Below are 11,775 nucleotides of genomic sequence, written 5' to 3' on the forward strand. Positions count from 1 at the left end.
TCTTACAACTAATTTTAAATATGAAGAAGAAATAAAAATACATTAGTCTACTTACTCTGTCCAAGGGGCTAGGCTGGAGACATACACATAGAGCTCAGGACAGGAGGAAACATGGATAAGTCAATACATGAGACTTGATGTAATGGCTCAATGAGGGAGGAATGTGTACAGTGGTCTGGACACACAGAGAACAGAGGACCTGAAATAGTGTGGAGCTGTCAAGTCCTAAGGGTTCAGGGAGAGATGACACTTTGAGATTGGAGGAAGGAAAATACTACACCAGCAGAGAAATGAGATGTCATTTCAGGCAGCCAAAAAGGCATGTGCAGAGATGAACCAGCACTCCCTAGAGCCCCCCCAACATGGCCTTTTCTGAGCCTGGAGATTCCATGGCATACAAAATATATTTTGAATATCAGCTCTATTTCTATCCCTTTCCCTACTTTTTGTCCTCAACTCAGTATTTCTCATCAGCCCTCCTCTTTTCTGTGCATCAAGAAACCTTTTCCTCCTTCCTCTTCCTGTCCATCTCCCTCCTCTTCCTGCCCATCTCCTATAGTAGAGCTGCTGTTCATTCCTCCTCAGTCCTATCCCCCCTGTTTGTAGATGATCTTCCTTAAAAGGGAAGTCCTTTGAACATGGTTCCCTCCTCCAGGCTAAAGGAGACTGCACTGGGTGAACATCTTGAGCATGCTAAATCAATTTTATTCTCTTTCCTAGGACTTTAGAATTAAGACTCAAAAGATTGATTCCACTGCTTTTATAGTTCCACACTAGTCATGAATGCTGAGACAGATTAGGGAGGGGAACAGCCGTGCAAAATGAGTCACTAAGCAGCCAGCCTGAAGCACAAATGGGAATCCTTGTGAAGCATGGGCACACTTGTAAGAGATAGAAGTAAGAAAAGACCATAGAAGTAAGAAAAGACCAGCTACCTGGTATCTGGGCAGTGCCTGAGAGACAGCCACACTCCCTGTAACTAAGATCAAAACATTTTCTTGTCATCTTGTAATTCCTGCCTTAACTGGGCTTCCTCGAAGACGTTTTGGTTTCATGCAACTGAAGATCCCTTACTTAGAAGATGTATTTTTTACGTATAAATCTTGTTTCATTCTTACTCCTAAAATCAATTCATAATGGACCCAGAATAATGTCTTGGTGACATTGTTAAATGTCAATTAAATGAAAACAGAATAGCCCTGCTATACCCTCTTCCATGCTGATGGGAAATCCCAGAATCATTCACCTTCTACACTGAATCCATCCAGATGCCTGCCTCCCTTTGAGGGAAGTATAATAAGATAAAAGGGTCCCCTCTCTTTGTTTTCCAAACCATCAGCCTTTACTGACTCACCAGACTGATATCCATAGCAGGACAGAAATCTATAAATTCATTTTCAGAAAGAAACAACTTGGGGGATTTAACAAACCTAATATAAAGACTACAGCTGGCCCCTAAACCAATAGTGACAGCTCCTTAAAGTTTAAACGGTTCGACTCTACAAATACAAAAATCTGTGAGTCCTTCAGAAGACCTAATCAGATCCTTGCAATTACAGACCACAACCAAAACTTCTGGTTATTTCTAGGTTAATCTTTTTAATGGTTGTTTCTATTTTTGGGTCTCCAAAAATCCATCATCTTTGGAAGGATTCGTACCCCTGCTAGCAGAATTCAATAACTTGGGCATCCAATGTAATTTCATGGAGGGGAAACACACACACACACACACACACACACACACACGTGCGTACATGCACGCGCGCCCATGCTCACAGAAGTTGAAAGACAGAGCTGGATGTGGTAGCCTCATGCCTGTTACCCTAACTACTACAGAGGTGGAGATCAGGAAAATCTCAGCTTGAGGATTGTTTGGGCAAAAATTTCATATGGCCTCATCTCAACAGAAAAGGCTGAGTGTGAGTGTGTGTGCCTGCCACCCCAGCTATGTATGGTGGGGAGTTTAAATACAAGGATCATGGTTCAGGCTGGTCCCAACTAAAAGAGGTATGAAACAAATGATAGAACACCCACTTAGCAAGCATGAAACCCTGAGCTCAAGCCCCCAGACCCCTCCCAAAAAAGTTGGACCCCCTACCTCACACCACATATAAACATTAATTCAAAATGAATCATCTAACTAAAAGTAAGAACGGAAACAAAATTTTTAAAGTTAGACAAAACCTAGGAATGAATCTTTATGATTCAGGATAAGGTGATGGTTTCTTCAATATGACATCAAAAGTACAAAGAACAGGGCTGGGGATATTGCCTAGTGGCAAGAGAGCTTGCCTCGTATACATGAGGCCCTGGGTTCAATTCCCCAGCACCACATATACAGAAAAACGGCCAGAAGTGGCACTGTGGCTCAAGTGGCAGAGTGCTAGCCTTGAGCAAAGAGAAGCCAGGGACAGTGCTCAGGCCCTGAGTTCAAGGCCCAGGACTGGCCAAAAAAAAAAAAAAAAGTAAAAAGAACAAAAGAAAATACATAAATTGAGCACCATCCAAGTAAAAACTTTCACCAGACAGGTGTCTGAAGTTTGTAATCCTAGCTACTTGAAAAGTAGAAATTAGGGGATCAAGGTATACGGCCAGTCCAAGCAAAAAGGTCAAAAGACTTTCAGCCAATGGCTGAGCATGGTGGCACATGCCAGTCATCCCCAGCGAGAAGAGAAGCACATGGCTGGCGGAATGCTTGCCCCCTACCCCAGCAACACAGGGAGCATAGTAGGAGACTCACAGCCAAGCCCAAGTCAGGCATTAAGTGAGGCCCTACTTTGAAAATAAGGAATGTAACAAGGGGCTGGAGGCATGGCTCAAGTGGTAGAGCACTAACTAGCCTTGAGTGAAAAAGCTCAAAGGCAGTGCCCAGGCTTCAAGTTCAAGCCCCATGACCAACCAAGAAAAAAAAGGGGTGGGGGGAGAAGGGGAATTTAAACAGACATTTTTCAAAGGAAGATATAGAAATGGCAACGTGATCAATATCATTAACCATTAGGAAAATGCAAAACCTTTCCGTATCCAGTACAATGATATGATCAATAAAGGGCTGGGAATATGGCCCAGTGGTAGAGTGCTTGCCTCACATAGATGAAGCCCTGGGTTCCATTCCCCAGCATCACATATATGGAAAAGGCCAGCAGTGGTGCTGTGGCTCAAGTGGTAGAATGCTGGCCTTAAGCAAAAAGAAGCCAGGGACAGTGCTCAGGCCCTGAGTTCAAGCCCCAGGACTGGCAAAAACATAAAAATAAAAAGACAATAAGAAGTCTTGGCAAAGGTGTGGAGAAACTGGAACTCTCACATCCTGCTTATGGGACTGCAGAACGGTGTGGCTGCTTTAGAAAATACATTGGCAGTGCTTCAAAAGATCAAACACAGAGTTCCCATAGGAACTAAATTTGTTGAACTTACTTCAACCAATCTAGAATGAATTCACAGGACCCAGAAATTCCACTCCTAACTATACACCCAAGAGACTAGAAACCTAAGTCTACTTACTGTCGGTGCCTGCTCACTTGGTTTTTGGTTTTCTATTTTGGTTTTATAGATATATTAAAGAAAAAGGGGCGGCTAGGAATGTGGCTTAGTGGTAGAGTGCTTGCCTAGCATGCTTCATGGACAAATACAGAAAAAGCCAGAAGTGATGCTGTGGCTCACAGTAGTAGAATGTTAGCCTTGATAAAAAAGAAGCTCAGGGACAGTGCCCAGGCCCTGAGTTCAAAGTCCCAGGACTGGCAAAAGAAAGGAAGGAAGGAAGGAAGCTAGGAAGGAAGGAAGGAAGGAAGGAAGGAAGGAAGGAAGGAAGGAAGGAAGGAAGGAAGGAAGGGAAGAAAGGAAGGAAGAAAGAAAGAAAGAGAGAGAAAGAAAGAGAAAGAAGAAAACGGAGCAGTGAGCAAAGTGCCAACTTAATGAAAAAAAACTAGCAATTCAAAAAATGCAATGAAGATATGCATCACAAATACTTTTATACAGGATTAAAAGTCTGTTTTCTAGCTTGCAACACCTTCTGGCTTGAAAACACACTTGTCTCTGGAGCTTTAGGAACAGTGAAGTTCCTAAAACCCTGCTGCTAGCAAGGTGTTCTGAGGAGCAGCCGCATCGGGCAGGAGAGCAGATCCCTGCAGCACTCAGGCCACGCTCCACCCCCACCGACACCGAATCTGGGCATTAGCAGGGACCCAGGTGCCTTTGTGAACCATCATATTTTAGAAAAAACAAAACCTTTTTTGGCACTGTTATTTAATTTTGTGTTTTTAAATTATCTTTAAAGAATTGTACACATGGGTTTGAATTCAACATGTCAATTCTCTCAAAATGTTAACTACATTTAAGAGCAATACACATGTGGCAAAGTCAAAACCCTACCAAGAGGAGTGTAGCTGCTGATGGCCTGTGTGGTTCAGTCTCTGTCTGCCTCAGAGTAGAACCAGTGAGTCAGCCTTCCAGAAGTTTCCTTTCCTTTGTGGCAAAAGTATCATTGCATGGTTATTACAAATGTGTTCAGCTTCCCATCCTTGGATAAAGGGGCGGCCTGAGGACTGCTCTGCTTGGAGATGTCCCCACAGAACAGCTTCTGGCTCTCCCCAGTATCTCACTGGCCACTGATGTGGGCAGGACAGATGCGATCCCTTATAACAGGACAGTTCAAGTGTGATGTCTTCAAACAATAACTCAGTAAGTGTTCACTATACTTTTCACAGAAAAACACGGCCATATTTCTGAATTAAAAATTGAGATCCATGGTGTAAGAAGAAAAAGTATACTCACGACAGTCATTGAATGGAGTGAATCGGGGACATATGGTAGCAAAGCCCAGGAGGCATCAGCGACCTGGATGAGAACCACGATGACCTTGGTCTCTCTGGTTATCTATACCAGAATTCTGGGCACACGAAGGATTTTCCCACCCTGATGTTTCTGCACATGCTGTCTCCCCCACCACCATGTCTGCACCAGCCTGTCCCTTCTCACCCCTCAGACCACAGCTTAATGCCATTTCCCTAAACAGCCACTCTGGAAACCTTACCTAAGGTTGCTCCAAGACATGCACATGCATCTAGTCTAGAACTTGTGACTATTACCTTTTTTCATGTGTCACCATCCATATCCATCTTGTTTCCTTCATGTGCTGTCGGCCTCTCCCTCCCCACCCCCCAGAATGCAAAGTTCAAGAGATCAGGAACTTGGTCATGGCATCTGTTGCACCCCCCACACCTGACACATTTTTACCTATGAGTTCTGAGTTAATAAGCCAAGGAGGGAGGATGCAATTTACAGAATAAGCCAGATGCCAGTGGCTCATATCTGAAATCCTAGCTACTCAGGAGGCTGAGATCTGAGTATCTTAGTCCTAAGATCCTCCAATTATCTATCAAGTTATATATCCCCCAATTATCTATCCAGTTATCTCCAATTAACTATCAAAAAGCTAGACATGGAGCTGTGGCTCAATTGGTAGACAGCTACCCTGGGCAGCTCCCAGACACTAAGTTCAAACCCAGGACTGACACACACACACACACACACACACACACACAACACAACTTAGAGAATAACTATGAATAAACACCACTAAATGTACGTATAACTCATTAATAACAATTATAGGACTATTTATGAATGGACCATGAGCTTTCATCAAGAGCTTTTGCAGTCAAGTATGATAGTGTATGCCTGTAATCCCAGCACTCAGGAGTCTGAGGCAGAAGGATCATAAGTTTAAGGCAAGCCTGGGAGAGCTAAAGATAGTAGCTCAATGGTATCGCACCAGCCTAGCAAGTCCAAGGCCTTGAATTCAAATCCATGTACTGAGAGAATTAGGAAAAAAAAGCCTAGGCTACATAACAAAAGACCTTGCCTTTAAAACCAAGACAACAACAAAAAAAAAAAAAAAAAACACAGAAGTTTCTTTCATGTTCGTGTTCATGTTCTTGCCTGAGTGGCAATATACATTTCATTTTTGTGGTACTGGAGATTGAACTCAGGGTCTTGTACACACACTAAGCAAGCACTCTGCTACAGAGCTACATCTCCAGCTGAGAATTTATTTCTTTACTATCTCTATGTTTTTATCATCCAAACTGGTTAGAGAATGAAAAATATAAAATCACAACTTCAGGTCTTCATGTGTATCTGCTTACTTCTTATCCCAGGCCCAACCACAGCAGCAGACTGCTCTCTTCAGAGCCAACAAGTTCAGTTGTGTTTTCAGTACTAGATTATTTTGGCATGTCACAATTTAGACTTTAAAAAACATTTTTAATTAAACATCCCTAGTAGATCATTGCAGGTCATTGCTTCAACATTGGTGATGTTCTTTAAGTGAACTTGAACATGATTCCATTTCTACACTAAGTTCTAGCAATCTGTTTCAAGCACTCTTGAACAAAACACAGGATTTATATAAAGTACCAGATAAATAAAGTCGAAATGAGGATAAACTCATTGAGCTCTAGCTAGTCACACCATGGTGATAATATCTAAGAAAAGAGACCAGAAAGTAGTGAGGTAATAGCTTCAGACCTTGGAATCAGACTGATATGGGTTCACATTCCCATTCTACCATCCGCTTGATGGTGACCAAGGGCAAGGTCCTTCCCCTCTCTGTGCCTGCTGCCTCACTAGCAGAGGAGTTAGTAGCATTACTTCCTCCCTAACAGGGTAGGTGAAAGGATGGAGAAGATCAATCCATGACACATTTAGCTCTGGTTTGGTGCTAAGGTTCGTTCTTAGTATCAAGGAGCTCATGCTCACTTGTAGAGGAAAATACTCAGAATGAAAGAATGGCACTAATGCATAGTATCTGAGCATTTGGTCCCAAAGGATACAGGACTTTAGGGGTGCTGGGCATCCCTCCCCTGAGGATGGCAAAAGGTTTCATAGCAGAGGTGAGACTGAGGCAGATGGTGCCTTGCCAGATGCAGATACAAATCCCCTGTGGTGGGCACTTATAGTTTCAAGCACTGTGGGAAACTTGTATGTAATCTTCACGACAAACTGTAAAGTAGATACCTACAAATTCTATTTCTTAGTAAGAAATCATTTTGTTTCCTCAGCCACCCAATTTGTAGACAGAATGAATAGAGACAGAAGAGTAAGGAGGAAAAGCTAAGTCATTACAGTATGTGTCAGGGAAGAGCAGAATAATTGCATTATATGGCAGAAAGAATATAAGGATAGAATGTTAGTAAGAGAAACGTACAACTGAGAAAGCTGAGGAACTGTTTTGGTTGTGGTTTCTATGTTTTTACTTAAATAGTACTGCTGCTATATAATGAAGAATACTTGTTGAGAACCAACCAAGGGCACAACCCCACACTAATTCTTTTACAGACATTATTTCTAACAGTTCCACACTTTTAGATGTCATCACTCCATTTCACAAACATGCAAGGCCCTAAGAGGTCACACCAGTCAGTGGGTGCCTCCAGCAAAAGGCAAAGCCGGGTTCATACCCACACATTGATGATGTTGAAGTCAGGGTCCTTTCCCTTAAAACAGCACTGCTGATCATGGAATCCCCTGCAGCACAGAGCCTGAAACATGGGAGAATAAAACAGAAAAACAAACTATCCAGACAAACTATCCAAACTATCCAGAAGTAGGAACTATCCAAAAGTGGGAACTACCAAGAGATGAGAACTATCCAGAGAACTATCTAGAAATGAAAACTATCCAGAAGCAATATTGAAATCCAGAGTGGACAAGTTCAAATATCTCCATGAGAGTCACTGTGAAAAATAAAAGGGACAGGGAGTGAATTTATCATGACTTTTCTTTCGTTTCCTCCCCTTCTGTCATGTTCTGTTCCCTGAAGCAGAAGCCTCACACTGTCCTAGCACTGTCCTTGCCTTCAATCCCTAATTTGAATCCTACTGTTGACCTAATAGCAAGCAATGCTATAGGTATTTGTCTCATCGCATGTTTTAGTCTTTATCTGGGCTAAAATATGGCATCATTCTCTAATCTGTTAGCTACATTGAAAAGCAATCATTCAAGAGAATAAAATTAAGCCTCCATATCCAATAAATCACATTATGCCTCATGTACCATCATTTCTAAAAATCTGACTTAAATACACAGCCTGTCAAAGAAGAGGACATATGCTGAGCTCTAATGAGCTCTGCCAAATCCTGCATCATTATGAAGCTTCGTCATGATCTCAGAGGGCACACAGTTTCATAAAATGGAGTGTGTTACCAAAGTTGGTCAGGTTACTTTCTACCTAATACTCTAGGCAAAGCTACACACATACAGAATCAAGCAGTAGGAAATGCATGCATATGAACAGGTATTTCAAACCAAGTGGACAATTAATGGTGTTCTCATTTGACATAATCAAGAGCAAGAAGTTTTCATATTCATGTATGATTCCAAAACATCCAAATAATTTTGCATTAGACCTTAGCTTATTATTCTCCCCTCAATGATGAACTTCAATTTCTTGAGTGGAAAAATAGTAGAACACTAATAGTAGAATACTGCCTAAATTTTTTCTACCACACACATGAATGAGTTGAAATGCATGGCCGTGTGCTGTGGTTTGTGCAAGGCCTTCACCAGGTAAAGATATTCACATATGTAAGAAAATGCAAAATAAAAGCCATAAGCATTCTAATTTTATGGCTCCTAATTACATAAAGATCTGTAGTTTGTGGGTTTTAACCCATTAGACTTCATTTTTTGTTCCTTTTGTACAGACATGGGTGTTAGAGAGCTCACCTGTACAGACTTAAGACCCAACAAAACATCATGAAGAATTGAGCACTAAAGACCTCTCTCTGAAAGCAGATGTGTTACTATGTCAGTATTCAGGATAGACATCACCACCTTAATAAACAGAAGATAAACTTTTTTCCTTTTCATCAGTTAAAGGTCTCTGCAAATCCAGTTGTACAAGTAACTTCATTCACCTTTTCTTCAAATTTGAGTTTCTTAAGCACTCAAGCCAGATAAGACTCCCAGCCCCACTAGCCCAACTGCTTGTCATACTGCAACTCCACCCTTCTCCCACCTTCTGTATCAACTGTGCATTTGATTTTTTTTCCCTATTAGAGAAAGAATTAGGATTAAGAGTTCAAATCTTCAATGTAGTTCAGTGTACTATCACATTAATCTTATCTAACCCCAGGGAATTTTCTGTTTAACTGCCACTCTCTCCCTTCCCCCAAAGGAGTACATCTTATTTTGATGGTGTAATGGAAAGCCATGCATTAAGGCAGACAGAGCAAAAACATAATGGGTTTAAATTTTTAAACATCCAACCTTTTCATGAGTCACTGTTAATCATTTGCACCTGTGATTCTAATAACCAGCCTAGCAATTAGAGAAGCAAAATCTGCAGGCTGGAACTAAGGGAGGAAGTCCCAATCACACCATTACCACATCAGGAAGAGATGGAAAAAGCTAGTTTATCTTTTGTGACATGAAGAAAGTTTTTACATATCAGCCCCATCAAATCTTGAGAACATGGGAGCTCCTGGTACTTCAATTCTTCACCTGCTAATCTGGAAGGTTTTAATAATATTTTTCTGCGCTTTCAAATATTAGGTTTTTACCTTCTATAACAACTGTTTGACCTTCCGTTTCAAAAAAAAACAAGACTCAGGAACACAGGCACATTAGTAAAAGGAAAAGGGCTCCATCATTATTTTCCCCACTGAGAAATTAGGACCATAAGACATTACGCTACCTCCATCACTTCTTTCATTGTAAAAGGCAAACTTAGAGCAAATGTGGTAATATTCTGAAAATGGAATAGAAGATGTTCTCCTTCAATGAAACCCACAAATATGGTCTCTGTCAGTTGAAGTCCATCCTCTGAAGTCGTTTTCACTGAGTGGAAGTTCCCATCACTGAACTCTCCTTAAACTGCCAGAGGCAGAAAGGGGTTCCCTGGGAACAGAAAGCATCTGGACCAGACCTTGTTTGGTCACAGGAGAAGGTAAGAGGATACCATAAAATATGCCCCCCTTCAATTTGGCCCTCAGCGCCCTTAAAATGGCTATTCATCCAGAGGAGTTCTTCCATTAACTGGCCCTGGACCTTCCGCTACCAAATATTGAGCGTTCTGTAGGGAGGATTTTGTGGTCCAGCAACTGCCAGTCTTTTATAACCTCAGTGATGTTGTGAGAGATCCATGCAGTCAGTGTGTAGGCTTAAAACACTGTTGGGTGAGAGCATCAGAGAACAAACTCCCCTCCCAATGCAGAAATTTCCCAGGTCCAAAGTATTGAGATAGGGATTACAAATTGCCTGTGGCAAAAATTTCTTTAAAATCCTCCTGCTGGTTTAGGATTCCCTCAAGGATGCCACCCAGTTCCGCTATTGGCCCTAACCATTTGCCTAGTAAGGGAGAAAGGAGACTGTTACCCCGTCCTTCCACTTGTAGCAGGAATGAACAACAACAAAAAGCATCAGAGCACTCAAGTAGGAGCAATAAGAAACCTCTCCCTTCCCACCTACACCACTGCCCCCCACCTCCCCATTCGGGCCCTGGCCCTGCAATCAAGCAGCTCTTCTGTAATTCCATGCGGCTCCAGAGAAGAATCCTTTATTCCACGGGGCCGGGGCGCCCGGATCTGACCCTGCAAAAGCCCAACTGGTCTTTTTATTTCCTCCCCACCCTTCCATTCTCCACCTGCCACCCCTCCCCACCGCCCCAGTCCACCACTCCCTTACCTGATAATGTCGTCGTTGTGTCCCAAGAAGAATTTCTGGCTGTGCTCACGGGTGTTGTACACCACCCCGACCCCAGCCACGAAGTAGACCACCTCCTTGCCGGCTGTGTAGTACAGGTTGTTGCGGCACTGGTGACCCCGGTACCCGTACACCCATTCCAGCCGCAGCTGGCAGCTGGGAGCTGTCCGATCCGCCATGATAAGCCGACCCCACTTGCCCCCCGGGCTCCCCTAGCGGGCAGGTCCGTGGCCCCGGCGCGTCGGGTCGGTCCTCGCCGGGGTTGGAGCTGCTGCGGACCTGCAAGGGCTCAGCGTGCAGCGCCGGGCGCTGATTTCCGCGGCGACGCACAAGCACAGCCCAGCGCGCCGGCCGCCACCATCATCCGCCGCCGCCGCCGGAGACAGAGACCTGGAGCCGCCGCGGGTGCGCCGCAGCCAGACCCCGCGGGGCGCCCCGGCTCCCTCCCTCGGGGGCCAAGCGACTTCGGGGGCGCCAGCACCCGCGCGGGCTCGCGCGCACGCGCCTCACTGCGCCCGCCGGCTTCGGCCCCTGGGAGAGGCTCTCGGGGGGGTCACCCCAGCTTTTAAATCAAAGATCTGCATATCCCAGACACGGATTGCCCGGTTCGCTCACTAAGTTTTCGGTGCTGCGCGGAGGGGACGGACAGGGGGCGGGGGCCAGGAAGAGGATTCGCGGCTGGCGGCAGGATTTATCCTGTGACCGGTTTAATTGGACCAGCAGTCCCCGGTCAGCTTTGCCATCACCGTCCTTCGGATCCCAAACGGACAGTCTAGATCTAGGGTGCAAGAGCGAGGAAGAAACAGAATCTCTGTGTAAATTACCCAGTCCAAGAAAATAATGCCCACATTCAACCGAGGTGGTATTTCGGTTCGGTGATTTGTTTTAATTGTCACCCACTCCACCGTTGTGCCTCCAGATTTACCCATCTCTAACGATATGAAAAATGCCCTATACGTTGCTGGTTGGCAGCTGATCATTTGATTCGAAGGGATATTTGTTGTTTCGCCCTTAAGCCTGGGCAAATAAGTAATGATCGAGGTTTTGGGGGAGAGGGGGATGCTCCAATTAGATGTA

At 43.9% G+C, this 11,775-nt stretch overlaps 1 protein-coding gene across 4 annotated transcripts in view; it reads right to left on the bottom strand.

Annotated features, from left to right (window-relative positions):
* The window catches only part of Eml6 (EMAP like 6), a 241,258-nt gene extending 230,175 nt beyond the window's left edge, over positions 1–11,083 (bottom strand). For all 4 annotated transcript variants that reach the window (XM_048352921.1, XM_048352920.1, XM_048352919.1 and 1 more), the window contains exon 1: positions 10,681–11,083. In XM_048352921.1, coding sequence (XP_048208878.1) covers positions 10,681–10,877 — 197 coding nt within the window. In that variant the 5' untranslated portion in view covers positions 10,878–11,083. The remainder of the gene's footprint in view (positions 1–10,680) is intronic.
* Positions 11,084–11,775: the final 692 nt, after the last annotated feature.

Source organism: Perognathus longimembris, chromosome 8, assembly GCF_023159225.1.
Source record: "Perognathus longimembris pacificus isolate PPM17 chromosome 8, ASM2315922v1, whole genome shotgun sequence".
NCBI classification, from domain to species: Eukaryota; Metazoa; Chordata; class Mammalia; order Rodentia; family Heteromyidae; genus Perognathus; species Perognathus longimembris.